Source organism: Dendrobium catenatum, unplaced genomic scaffold (genome assembly GCF_001605985.2).
Source record: "Dendrobium catenatum unplaced genomic scaffold, ASM160598v2 fragScaff_scaffold_264, whole genome shotgun sequence".
In the NCBI taxonomy this organism is placed as follows: domain Eukaryota; kingdom Viridiplantae; phylum Streptophyta; class Magnoliopsida; order Asparagales; family Orchidaceae; genus Dendrobium; species Dendrobium catenatum.
In genome coordinates, this window is record NW_021318726.1 from 1,166,911 (window position 1) to 1,181,924 (window position 15,014).

The 15,014-nt window shown below is 31.5% G+C and overlaps 1 protein-coding gene and 1 non-coding gene across 2 annotated transcripts; both read right to left on the reverse strand.

Moving 5' to 3' along the window:
• Positions 1 to 1,994: 1,994 nt before the first annotated feature.
• On the reverse strand, positions 1,995 to 2,121 carry LOC114579290. Its single transcript, XR_003700213.1, has one exon. It is a non-coding gene; the product is annotated as a U11 spliceosomal RNA (small nuclear RNA).
• A 5,123-nt stretch (positions 2,122 to 7,244) lies between these two features.
• Positions 7,245 to 13,704, reverse strand: LOC110099142 (immune-associated nucleotide-binding protein 9-like). The gene is made up of 4 exons (XM_028693340.1): positions 13,476 to 13,704; positions 9,065 to 9,336; positions 7,643 to 7,807; positions 7,245 to 7,289 (listed from the first exon to the last, which is right to left on the reverse strand). The coding sequence occupies exons 1-4, from the start codon at positions 13,702 to 13,704 to the stop codon at positions 7,245 to 7,247; spliced, it is 711 nt and encodes a 236-aa protein (XP_028549173.1).
• Positions 13,705 to 15,014: the final 1,310 nt, after the last annotated feature.

Sequence of the window (15,014 nt, forward strand, 5' to 3'; positions counted from 1 at the left end):
CCACATGCCTCATCCCACACCAATTCAATCAACTATCAACCGGGTGAAAACGTAATAAATAATAATAGTAAAATAAATATTTTGTAATTAAATATAATATAATTACATATATTATATAATTTAATCTAAATTATTATCATTTATGTTAAATTTAATATAATTATAAAATATAAATCATATAAAATTATTTATCTTATAATTTAAATTTAAATATTTTTCTAAAGTATTAATAATGTTATATTAACGATATAATAATATAATTATTATACCAAAAAAGAAGAACCCCAAAATAAGTTAATACATCTCAAAAAATGCCTTGATCAAGCAACGAATTCAGACAATTCAAGTTGGAAATTCACAAAATAATTTGAGGTATCATCTTAATTTTAATTTCAGAAATCATTAGTCAAATTGAACATCCCAAAAAGACGAAACCAAACAAAACCACCAAATTGTCCAACCCAGCCCAATATTGGTCCTGAATCAGGGTCGCCGCAATTTTGGAAGGTCAAACCATATGTTGGATGATAAAATGATTTCAAATATTGACACTATATCAAACGAGTGGCCTCAGCGAGACAATCCAGACTGAGGCCAAGATTCATGAATGTCTGAAATCGAGTAAGCATAGTAAACAGTTGGAAAAACTTGCTAGGATCAGGGGAACATACAATATGAGCCATCCGATGAAACACTCCAAAACCACCCCGATCTTCTGCTAAAAGTACGGTGGGCCACGTCATGAATAATAGCAATAGAGCCTCCACCTGTCACATGAGAGGACCTGGCTGGGATAGGAGAGCCGAGAAGCTCAAGAGCTCGTTAAGCCAACCACGCCGGGCACGATTCGCGGGTGGACCACGCCCGGCCGCCACCGCGCCGGACGTAGCCCGACCGTCGGTGGACAACGCCGGCTGCCGACGTTCCACCTGGCCACCACCACTCTGGTCGCCGACAGCCGGCGGACTTCACCGGCCGCCGTGCGCCCCAACTCAGCCGACCGGCGGTCGACCACCCCCAGACCCGACCACCGCAACACGACGCCCGGCCCCAACCGGGCGCGCCCGACCTCACGACCACCGCCCCCGACCACCGACCATCGCCCGTAACCACACCGACCGACGAGCGCCGGTGACGGTGAGCTACCATCACCGGGCCACCGCGAGCCGCGGCACCAGGAACCTGCGTGAATCTGCCGGTATCACCAAACGTGTCGCACAAAAACCCGGAGCGAATGGTGGCGACCGTGCAGCACGGACCAATGCGTCAAAGTACTGTAAAGCTGACCACCTCGAAAGCGAGGGACGGGCAACCCGGAATCACTAAGGAGGGGGAAGAGGCACCGTTGTGGTACGAACTTTCCAACAACGCTTTGGGTCTTTGATTTGGACTCATTTAGGCTCGGATTGAGTCAAATTTGGTATCGTTGGGTTCGTATTTCCGAGAGGCTGCTGAAATCGAAGTTCGTGATCCCGGATTTAATTTTTGAAGTTTCCAGCTTAATTTTTGTTTCGAGATTCGTGCCCGATTAAGATAATTTTTTGATGATATATCAAGTCTTTGTTAAAATATTAGTCTTTAAATTATTTTAATATTATAAATAAAATGTTTAATTACAAATATTTATTATAATAAATATTAAAATAATTTAAATATGATCTAAAAGAAATAATAATGATCTAATAATCATGCAATAATATTAAATTGTGATTAAAAAATAAAAAAATATCTATTAATAATATTTTATATAATTTTAAATTTAAACACTTTCAATTCTTGAATTTTATTCACATTTAATATAAATTTAATTTACATGTAAATTTGTAAATTTAATATAAATTATTATTAATATTTGTTATGTACTTGTATATAATTTATATCTATATATAATTTATCAAATTTTTTGAATATTGTATAGAATTTTTTTTAAAAAAAATTCTCTTGAAAAGAATTCACCATGCACACACATGACACAACTAGTTTTTTTTTTTTTAAAGAGGGTTAGCCGAGCAAGCCAGCCCTATAAGATCCATAAATTATGTTGACCATATGTCTTGATAATCATACAACACCCATCAATTAAAAGATGTGCGTGGCATACATAGCCAACAGACCCTTTTACACATTACACAACTAGTTGTTTAGTCTCACATCACATTGGGAGATTGAATGATGTTGTGTGATTAATTAATACTAATTATATAATTTTAACTTCATAGTTAATTCATTAATATTTAATAAAATATTTTAAATTAAATTAAATAATTTAAATAAATTATGCGTTGAACTGGTTGGTTCCTTAAAATTGGGACTGGTTCACTGGTTGAACAATTGGTTCCTACCAGTTTGATGTTGGGTCGGTTTTTCATGAGGAATGAAACAGCCACATGCTCGATTCACGGTTGAACCATCCGATCCAGTCCGATTTTTTAAATCATGGTTTCTACACCTTTGTTATCGTCTCATCCTAACCCATCTAATGTAACCACTGAGAAAATCCTAACCAATAGTCTAAAATAATATTGTCACCACAACACTCAATATATGTACACGATTCTCCATCATATACATGGATAGCCAACCAAAACAACTCTTTGTCCTCCCTATCATCTACTCCAAGAAGAAGACTTGCTGCTTCCAACCTTGGATACTCATCAATTAGAACTTAGTTGTGACCTTATAATTGGTTCATCTCACCAACTCACCTCTCCTACATTCTCTTTCCTATCACTTAACACAAAATGCGAACAACCATTAAGAAATGACTTCAATCTACCAATTGTTCTCATCTTCTCTAATTAAAGCATGGTTAAATTGCATCCACACGAATGATAAAACAATGCAAATGTTCCTATCCACCATTAAATCTAATGTAGGCGATATTACTTCAACAAAAACACCACTAGATCTTAAAGACATCATCCTTCGCACCTTAAACAATCTCCCGCCCGCCTGCCAATCACTCAAGATAATGATTAAAAGTAACCCTCAAACCTTACACCTATAAAACTTCTACTTCCTCCTATGTTGTGAGGAAATAAATTTACTCATTGAGGCATCTTGCGATGTCCAATCGCTTCTACTCAATGAGGTTCCAATAACCCTCACTACTACTAGGGGCAAGGGTCGCTCTAGACCATTCCATCCCCACAACATAGGTAGTCAATAACATAATACCTCCTAATGATCATTCCCTCCAAGAAGGAGGTTCAACCACCCCTCCATCTCTCATTTGTCAAATCTATAAAAAATAGGAAATTCAACCACCAAATACTGATATAGGCAACACCTCTCCTATACTGGCCAATATCCCAAACAATCAGCACTCATTTCTAGCTTGGCAAGCACTAATGATAAATGTTATCTTGACACAAATTCTACATCGCATTTTATTTTAAAGCCCAACATTCTTCACAATTCGCAACCTCACCAAGACACACAACGGGTTATGCTTTAGAATGACCCAACCCTTCCCATATCGACATACAACTAAGACTTTTTGCTAACCACCACCAGTATGCTTCACTAATCTAATCTCTTCAAGTTCCTAAAATAGTACAATTTCTATCCATGGGCTCGCTAATGACAATCATGCTCTATCTTATTTATTGTCACTTATTACACCATTGTCAATCTGAAGACCAATCACATCATTTTTAAGGGACAATGCCATAAAGGTCTCAGTAATGTCAGCCTCTCTCACCATAGCGAAGTATCCTTAAGCACCCTTTCCTTTTCTTAACTAAGTTAAAGATCTCTAGCATCTTCATTTTTACCATATGGCATTAGCTATATCATCTCTTCCCAAGATAAATGACATTTTAAAACCAATATTCACTTAATAAAGCAATCTTGAATTTGTCACTTATCAAAGAGGGATAAAATTACTTTCTCCATATTTCTCACTCAAAGCTTTCAATCTCTAGTATTTATTTATTTAGAAGTTTGGGGATCCTTGTCAATGTATCTATGTATTGTTATTAATATCATCAATGATTGCTCTCACTACTGTTGGTTCTACCTCATGCCAAAAAAATGATAGTCAATAAATTCATTTGTTTCAAGAATCTTAACAACAACATATTAAATCCCCCTATATACTAATAGTTATGGTGAATTCTTGAACCATAATTTCAAGTATGTCCTCTCCATGTAAGGTATTCATCATCAATATACATGTTCTTAAACCCTTTAAGCAAAATGATTTTACCAAACACAAACAGCTGCGCATCATCGACACCATAAATACTCTCCTTCTTGATGCCCATCAACCTCATTTATTCTAGATAGATAATCTTCTCACTACGGATTATCTTATTTAATCATTTATCATCTATCACAGTCAAGTCGTTGTCCAAAAATGAACATCTTCACAAGCCTCCTCCAACTACTTTTTCTCTCTCTCTGAATTTATTCCACAACAAACTAACCCCATGATTCGCCCCTTACATGTTCATATATTATGCACAATCTCAAAAATGTTACTGCTACTTTAAACGCACCTTAGGAAAGACACATTATCTTTAATGAAAATATTTTCTCATATCAAAATTACTAATATGCTTAGCATGTCTTCCCAATACAACCATTCCCACCACCACTAACCTAAGTCTCTCTCTCTCTCTCTCTCTCTCTCTCTCTCTCTCTCTCTCTCTCTCTCTAATATTCTTTCTCTGTTCATATTTTTGAGCAATTGTTTCATGAAAATTTTCAAATGGACTCCTCTTTTGATATTGAGGTGGAATCCCCAATCATCTCGATTTGGATTTCATTCCCTAATTTAAGGCCACACCTTTTCTCCAAAATAATAATCATTATAGGACCATGTTTGGTCGGCCACTTAAAATAGATAATCCACTTCATGTGGGTCTAGGCCCTCTGTTACTCAAGTTTTATTAATTGAGCTTGATATCACCAAACATTACCTCGATAGGATCTGAATTGGTCCTGAAAATTTTGGTTACATACAATCATCAGTTATGGTAGAGGATTGTCTATTTTATTATTCTCATTGCAAATCTCTTGGCCATTTGATAGTGGTATGTCGGATTTTACACTCTCAACATGATAAATTGGATGCTAACATAATAATTAAAGTGGTTGTGGAAGTCACTGATGAAGGCATTGAAATGCTAGTTCTCCTTTATCTATGGAAAAGGATTATTGTCATGTGAACTTAGTCGATGTAGTTATCAATCATTTATTTAAAATAACCTTGTCGCCTAATATTAGGATTGAGAATGATAATGTGGCCCTTATCGATGTGCTTATTTCTCTTATTGATAATGATGCCTTGAATGCCCATATGGCTTTAAGTTCGAACGTTTTTGGTGTGGTTCAATCCGAGTGGTTGGAGCATTGATCCTCCATGGATGGCAGGGTTAATGGGGATGAAATGTATAAGTCTAAATATTATTTTCAAGATTTGTTTGTTTTAAATGTGGCTCCTATAGAGGATGAAGCCCTTTCCATTAGGCATACTAAATGATGTAGGCGGAAAAACAAAAAGAAATAAAAAAAGAAGTAGGCCCTTTTGCTAGCTTTTTTGGCTTCTCAGGTTTTTTTTTTTTTATTTTGCGGTTTTGGTTGCATGTTTGTGGGGTTTCTGTTACTAGGTTGATAGCGTAATTGGTGTGTTGCTTCCGCCTTTGGGTTTTGGCTAGCTGTTTTAGGTACCGTTGCTTGGTTGACACATCGAACAATGATGAGGCAATTTCATCGTTCACCTCCCTAAATGGCCTGGGCTTGGCTTAGCAACCTTGGTGGTTGTTCTTTTCGTTCTAGTGCTATTTGGATCTTTGTGTTGCATGGTTTTATGCCGCCAATGGATGGTACTGTTTTGGCAACTAGGTGGAGCTACTAAGTCCAACTGATCTCATGGTTTATTGTATTTTAGTCTTATATATACATTGAGAGAGATTAAATTGTATAAATCAACATGAGCTAAGAATCGAAAAGATTAAGATAAAAATTGTGAAAGTATTTGCGGTACAATGACTTTGAGAAACTATTTTTTTCAAAATAATGATATATATGAATCCTACATTTTGTGATTTTTCATTTATTTATTCTAGGATAATGATAAGAAAAGTGTTAAAAAATATCTTTATCCATAGCGAGTGAAATCTTGTTTTTAATTAATGAATTACATAGCAATGAAATGATTTATTTATAATACAATTTAGTTTATATTACTATTATAAAAGATTATGATCTCACACTAAGGAGCGTTGGTGATCAATTATTATGTGAGAGAACTAGATTAATAAAGAGATATTTTGATCATGAACAATCATACAAGAATACAATAAATGAAGTAAAAAAAAAGCTGATAGGATCTCAAGATATTTTATATGAAGTTGATGCAAAGAGAAAAACAATTGAATTTTATATGTCATTTTATAGAATTTTAATCGATCTATTAAATTTTTGTATAATATTAGACAATTTCTTTCAATAAGTCTATCTAATTCTCTCACATTTTCCAAACGTTTTAATGCCTTATTAAACTTAGAATTATGAAAAGTTAGACTTACCATATTTGTATTGTCATTTAAATTATAATTTTTAGGCATTCAAACTAAGCGTTTGGTCATTGCTTTTTTCAATGTTTTCAAGAATTTTTTGTGCTAGAAAGATGTTACAGAAAGAAATAAGAAAATTGTACCAAAAGAAACTTTAATTTTGATCTTATAACATATTATCTCAAAATTAAATACAGTAAAAATAAAAAGAATATCTTAAATTTAATTTCTTTATTTTTTTGCCTAATAGAGTTTTGAGTGCTTTCATATTTGAGAATTACACTGAAGTTTGAGAAAATTCAAATCAAATTTATGAATCGTATGAGTCATGACAAGTAATGATTTATACATTAAAGCGTGGTGTAGAAAGAAAAATATATTATGATAATGAAAAATAACTTGCATTATAAATTTTTGGTGTCTAACAGCGCCTATCTTGATAGTGACAATATAGAAACAAAGTAGCTATAATGGTAAATGACAAATAGTTTGTAGCAAGCTTGCAAACGAAATTATATAAATAAAGTTATGCTTTCCCTATAAAACTTAAAACAAATTAGATTATAATTTTGTTTTTTTTTCGTTTACCAAGATACCACATTCATAAAGAAAAAAACACTTTTTGCCTTTAGCATTACGCTTCTTGAACTCCTCAATTCTCTTTGTAATCTCATTGAGTTCCTCCATGAGCTTTCGAATATTCTCATCCTACAGTGATTCTTAGCCAAGCCTTTCAGCCTCCAGCTGAGCAGCTCGCTCTTTAGCCTGTATGAAATCAAAAATAAGGTCATTAAGTTACGGCATATTATATATATATATTATATATATATATATATATAATATAATATTTATATATATATTTTAATTATATATATAATAATATATATATAATATATATATATATATATATAATATATCGTGTGCAAGTTTATTTGTATACATAGGTTATTGCTACTTTAAATCCCTCCCATGAATGACATGTTTGCATCAAGTTATCTTTAAACTTTTTGTATTGAAGTAAAGCTCATTCCTAATGAAAGTGATATCAACAAAAAAAATTCAAACATTTAATCTATCATAGTGCCAATTATAAAGTATGAACCAAGGAGATGACATACCTTGAGTTCTGCAAAAATCTTATATGAATATGGTTTTTCACCATTGTCCACAATAACAGACTCAACAAGAGAGAGCAGCTCATTTACTTGTTCCTCTCTCTTGATCATATCCTTGGTGGTATTATCAAAAACAATTACTCTATTCTTGAATAGTTGAATGATGTTCTGCAAGAAAATTATTGAGGATGAAAAATAAATGTACCATATGAAAGAAATCAAAATAGGTTTAAAGATTTAAAATGACCATATTCATTTAAATAGTTTATCTTTTGAATAACAATGTTTATTGTAAACTATAGATAAGCATATTTCTAATAACAAAATAAACTAAGATAGTGAACATTAAGGGTGAGTAACAAAATCTTCACATGATATAACCAAATTTAGTGATGAAATATCTAAATTCACTTAGCTTGCATCAAAATTCAACTTTTGAACAATAAAGTTAATCATAAACAATAATAAAGGCATATTTCTAATACATGGATCAACAAAGATAGTAACCAAATTTAGTTTATGAAAATGTGCTTGCAACCAATGGAAAATTACATTTTTCTGATCACATGAATGGACTAATGAAGAGGCAAGGTACACTACTATTTGGAAATGTGGGTTGGGTCAATATATTTGATCATCAAATTTAGCTTTAACTAAATAAAATTTAAAAAGCAGTGCGCAAGCTAAATATACTAAAAGATAGGGATAGTTTGTGTGAATAATTGGAAATAAGTGTCATGAATTCGAATAGGTAACAATTGTTGCATGTATTAGTAAAAAATATACAAGTACATAATTAGTTTAAAAATAGCGAAAAAAAAAATCAAAGTAACCCTTTAACTATTTATAAGAGCCATTTTAATCCCAAACTATCTAATGTATCCAATTTAGTTCTTTGATTACTCCAATTTGATCTAAAATTAACCCTCGACTCCACAAATTGGATGCATAAATAATCCAACAGAGATAACTTTAAATTACATTCTAGTACTAAGAGGCTAAATTGATCATATTTATAATATGGGACTATATTGACCCAAATTTAGAAACTATTTATATTTGTATTGCTTATTTTAAGAAGTTGTTACATTACGCTCATATACATCAGCTTCTTTGTCGCATAAAGTTCCAACATGTTACATTACTATAAAGCAATGGCTTATAAGACAATGGGTTAGAGTATGTTGCATAAATAATTAAGTAATGTATTGCTATTTTATGCAGCTTACCTTTGCTATTATATATATATTGACATATTAATATAACATATCACAATCATAGTGTGCTTTTTGATTTTACACTTAGCAAATATTCTTGCCCTCAAGAAAGTCTAAGAACAAGATGTTGAAGATGGAAATTAATATTATCAGGAAAAAATAAATACAAAAACCATGTAGGCAATATTATAAAAAGAAATATACAAACCCTCAAAGGTTCTGGGAAAAGGCTAATAAGTTCCTTCAAGCTTTTTTGCATAGATTCCAGGAAGTCCCCATTAGTCAAAACTAAAATCATGTAGTCAACAATCTTATCCCCAAAAAGTGATTTCATACACTCAATGGCAGACTCCTCTTCTATTAAAAAGCAATATCTAAGGGAGAATACCATGAGTACTACATGGATACCATCCTTGGCTAAATTAATGCCTTTGATTATCTCCTCCCTTATTAGCTCAAAACTAGTAAATGAATCGAATCCTACAAAGAAATCCATGATCAGAATTAAGTTATTAACACACTAACCATATTATAATCCATACAAATAAAGAAAGAATGTAAAATTTTTCTATCATATGTTTCATATGTTAGAATCATAAGAAAAAAGGTAGTTAAATCGCTAAATACAGTGCCAATTGAAAAGTTAATAAATAACTTCAAATTACGATTTATGTAAATAGGCACAAGAAACTTACAATCCTATTGAAACATACTTCATCCGCTAAATTTTATCCATCTTAAATAATGGTAGAGGGAAATCTATCAAGCTTGAACTTGATGTACAAGGGACTGCCAGCAAGCATAAGGCAGTCGCATAAGAGAAAAATCAAATATAAACCCACAAATTTTCATTTGCAATAATATAAACCCATAAATCAAATTTTCATTTAATTAAAATTTTCACTTCGATGCTTCTTTGAGGAACATAATGGGAAAAAATAATGTATGGTATAATATAAAGGAAAGCTTAACAAATGCATGTTGTTTCCACAATGTCTATTGCATTCTGAAATCTTAAATGACCATAACCTTATGATTGAAAGGTAAAACATGGGAAAAATACAAAGAAATATATCCCAACCTCTAAATAACCTTAGGTTAAGTCTGCAAAAGACAAAACCTAAGTAAAACCCAAAATCCACCCAACTATATTGAGGACATAAAAAAATAGATTTTAATATAAAACAATTTCTTTCTCTTTCTCTCTCTCTCTCTCTCTCTCTCTCTCTCTCTCTCTCTCTCTCTCTATATATATATATATATATATATATACATATATATAATTATTGCAGGTTAAAAATGATTTTAAATTCCAACCAAGTTTGGGTTGATGGATCACCTATAACATGACACTATGTCCTACATAATCAACTAAAGCAATTCAATGATCGGTGTAGGAGAGGATTAACACCTTAAACAAATTCAATGGAGATTAAAGAATCGAAGTTTAGAGGAAAGATAGAGAGACAAAAAGTAGCTTGGAAAGCCCATGATGGGGTATACATAATCATTTGGAAAAAGTGCACTTTGTATCTTGGAAGGGCGTATAGTGGATATAGAAGACTCAAGTCACATTTGAGATATATTATAGATCAAAATGCTCCTCAATTGAGTGTATTGTGGCCATTTGATTGATATAAGGATGAATAACTAAGACTACTAATATTAAAATTCATGTTAGACCATCATGCCCCTAATAATGATGCATGGATTGATACACAATTTGAAATTAATAGGTTTTTGGATAACTAAACTAAATTATTGGATTAATATCATTTATTTAAATAGGATGATCAAATTAATGCAAATTGGACAAACTGCATCAAAGATAATTAGAGGTTGGCACAACCATTGATGTCATCAAATGGAGAATGAGCTAAAAGGACCATCATCAAGGTAAACACTTATTATATGAATAACACTAGAGCACGAACCTTGACATCCTTGATTGACTAGTGAGAATAATACAAATCTCTTTTTAGAGTCATATTAGTTTCCCTCATATATCTCGATTCTTTTGAAAAAATTCAAAAAATATGTTTTCTATCAAAAATATCATTGAACCACCAATTACATCTTTATTTCAAGGTAGGGTGAACTTTTTTAACTAAAAATACTTCCAAGGCATCAATGTATGCTTTTTCTCAAGATTGTAACTCGACATATAACAAACACACATTATTCTTTTCCATGCTTGGGTGAATTTTAAGCTACTAAAACAAAATCCTTGCTAAATTTGATGATTTTGAAACTCTAAATAAATTAATAATAAAGCAATATCATTAATTTTTTATCAACCCATGGACAAACTTAATAACAATCTTAAAACCTTTGGTTGCTCTTCAGATGAACCAAAGTCGATTTGTGGATTAAAGATGTATTATGCATGAGATTGAACCAAAAACTACAAGCTCAAATCGTCATAAATAACTTAAACAATCCTTTTTTTTGGCCTAGTTCAAGTGCATAAGACCCAAGAGAGCATTTTGGATGACCCAAAACACAAGCATATGAGGCCCATGCATTTTTTCATGGGCTTTGTGTAGCCATAAGGGATAGTATAAACATTTCTATCTGGTAGTACTATAAGTGTGCCTCTTACTAGCAATTTCTTTGCTAAGCATCCATCACCTTTGAGAGAAGAAATTTCTTCATAGGCTGCTGAATTTTTATTGACTCATATGAGATAGTTGTGAATTACATTCCCTATGTAAAGCCTATTAATAAGGAAATTCTCATCATTTTATTGACCTATTTTTCTACTTCATGTGAAATGTTAGGGATGAATTTAGACTTTGAGTATTCGGCAATTATCCCCTACATATGTTATTTATTTAATTTGATAGGGGTTAGAATTGAACTTAGTTGCAAAGATTTCAACCAAAACTCCATCTGCATGAATATATATCACGCAAGGTTCTAGCACCAAGTTTGTTTGTTAAGTTTTAATTCTAAACCCGAGATGCATGCTCTCTATTCAATGTAAGGAAGAAAATGGTGATCTCCATCTATCAAATATTAAAATTTCAATAAACCCCCTTGAGGCATTGTTCATTCTGCTGGAGTTGGGTAGGCTCTATGAGTGAAAAAGATGCAAAGTATTCTTCAACCAAGTATTAAAAATGATATTATTTAAAGTTTAAAAGCTCAATGAAAAGTCAATTCCAAAATTTAAATATTTTTAATGATTTGAAAATACATCCAAATTTATAATTCAAATTTTGTATTAGTTTTGCACACAATTTTCAAATATAACTTAGTGAATGAAAATATTTTTTGGGGAAATTTTAGGGTGATAAAATCGAATTGTAATATGTATTCTTTTTTAGCTATTGGTCAAAACTTGCAGTGTACAACTCATGAGCTCCATTGCATTTGTCTTCAACTATCATGGATACTTAAACATTTGGGCTTGCATGCACACCATGCAATCTATCTTGCAATAATGAGCTAAACAACCTTATTCCAATGATTCCTAAAATATTGAATAAACATATTACAACATCTAATCACATGTTTATTATCATCAAAATAAACATGTTGAATAGAGGTAGTGAGACAAAAAAGGATAATTAGATAATGATTGAGGAGAAAGGAAAGAGATGAGAGGAAATTAACAATTCATTTTATCTCAATAAAACCCTAAGACACCCTTATGTATAAGGTCTTCAATTCATACTACAAATAACTTATCCTACAAATGCAAGTTCTAATATGTCTCCATTGCACATTCAACTAATATAAGAAACGTAATAAAAAAAAACACTTATAAAAAAAATAAATAGATGTATAGCTAAAATTTATTCAAATGATAAGCTCCATCATTTCACTCGAGTCAAGAGAAAGTCTTCTTTAAACAATTGGAGATGGCTTTATGGTCATGGAAGCAATAGCATATAATGTACCTCTTGAGGTACACATAAAAGTAGATGGGTTTTGAAATCTGACATAAGTGGAAGTGGCCAACAACCATGAAAAACTAATTGAACCATCAATGACTAATCAAACTATAGAATATTTGAAGGCCTCAAAGCTAGACATCGACTTATATCATAAATCAGATCAACAACATATGTAAGTATTAATGCATGGATAAAGCAAAATGTTCACTACTACAGCCAGTAAAGAGCTGTGACCATTTCAATTCCTTTTTATTGTCATGCTTAATTAACACGGACATATATAAGCCTCGCAAATTCTAACACAAACTTTTATAATAAATGTTGATTTATATTTTTTGTATTTTTTATATGTCTATTTTGGAGTTCTCAATAACTACAATTCTTACAAATTTTTATCCTTAACAAGTGAGGCTTGCCTTCCTCACATTTTTTTTTTAGTTTTCTTTAATTATGCTTATATGAATGCATTAAATGTTTTTAGTATATTCATGAAAATGTTATCTCATGCACTAAATTGAAAGGTACAATTGTTGTAACAAGAGTAGACAAATTTCAAAGCACATGAAACCATTTTTTCACAACCCTAAGGTAAACAAAACCAAACAATTTATGTATTCAAGTTATGATAGAATACATATAATATTCTAAAATCAAATATTTAAAAATGAATATGTACTATTTGAACTTAATGAGTATTCGTAGATCAATAAACATTACCTGGAGTGTCTATAACATTAATAATATGGCCATCATTACAGATAATTATTTCTAGATCAGAAGAACAAGTTACTCTGGAACAGTAGCCACGCTCAGTTTCGAAGACTTTGCTTCCAATAATGCTATTTCCAGTTGCACTCTTGCCACGACCAACCTTCCCAACAATGACAATATTAATAGTGTTTCTTGCAATCTTCAATTTTCGATCATTAATTGGATTGGCCTCCATTGTGTGCGACTAAACAAAATACAAAAAAAAAAAACTAGTAAAAAGATCAAAAGCTGAAAAGTTAAGGCTGCAATCTCATATATATATATCATTAGTTTTGTACAATTTGAGACTTTCAAGCAAGTTTAGATTTGGTTCTTGGTCAGAGAATTTGTTGAATTGGGTTCAAGCTATAGAGATGACTCCATTAAAATGAATATGGGTGTACAAATACTATCTCTATTATATTGAGCAAAACAAGAAACCACGTCATTCCTCATTTAGTTGCTTACAAATAGAAAACATGATTTAGAATAAAATAATTTTATTTTCTTTCATTATGATTATACATGTAAAAATAAAACCATAACATTTAGGGGGTTTTGAGAAGGATTTGTCATGCTCGAAATTAAATAAGGATTTGCCTACTTTCGATGGCTTGAGTTACTCAATTGGTAAAGCATAAAGAATGGAGATGGGGCAACTTGATGCTTATAATCACGGAGAAAATGAACAAAGCAAACCTTTTGGAATGCCCAACATTTACTCCGAGGATAGGCAAACATGTAAATCTATGCTATTTTTATAGGCTTGAGCTTCCCTTTCCATGTCAAATTGTGGCATTTTATTTTAATCAATTTTAATTATTCAAATCAAATCCTAACTTTTCATTTCAACTATTATACGTATAACTATTTTATTAATATCAAATATACACTATTAATTACTAAATTATTGTTATAATTTATTCATTAATTGGCATCTACTTATAAGAAGGATTTGAGTTTCCTTCCATATCAAATTGCGGCCTTCCATTTTAATTAATTTTAATTATTCAAATAAATAACAACCTTTCATTTTAATTATTATAGTTATAATTATTTTATTAATGTCAAATATACAATGTTAATTACCACATTACTGTAATAACGAATTCATTAATTGTCATATAATTATGTAAGGGACATGAGTTTTCTTCTATGTCAAGCTGTGGCATTTAATTTTTAATTAATTAATTTTAATTGTTCAAATAAAATTGCAATCTTCCATTTCAATTATTATAATATAATTATAGTTATTTTATTAATGTGAAATTTATTCTATTCATTACTGAATTAATGTCTATTAATTACTAAATTGCTGTAATAATGTATTCTATAATTAATTGCCATCTACGACCCTTAATTTCGATCAAATTCAATCCAATTGATAATTACAATATTATGTATATTGTGCCATTTGTTCATAAGCTATAATGTTTTATTGTTATAATTCTATTAAAAACTAATCTATAGAATTGATATTGATGTCAATGATCATTATTATAATTA

Excerpts from the sequence above, each read along its gene's own strand:
- LOC110099142 (XM_028693340.1), bottom strand. The coding sequence starts at position 13,704 with ATGGAGGCCAATCCAATTAATGATCGAAAATTGAAGATTGCAAGAAAC. Across the intron at positions 9,337-13,475 it reads TAATGTTATAGACACTCCAG|GATTCGATTCATTTACTAGT; the intron begins GTAATGTTTATT and ends ATTTCTTTGTAG. Across the intron at positions 7,290-7,642 it reads AGATTTTTGCAGAACTCAAG|GCTAAAGAGCGAGCTGCTCA; the intron begins GTATGTCATCTC and ends GATTTCATACAG.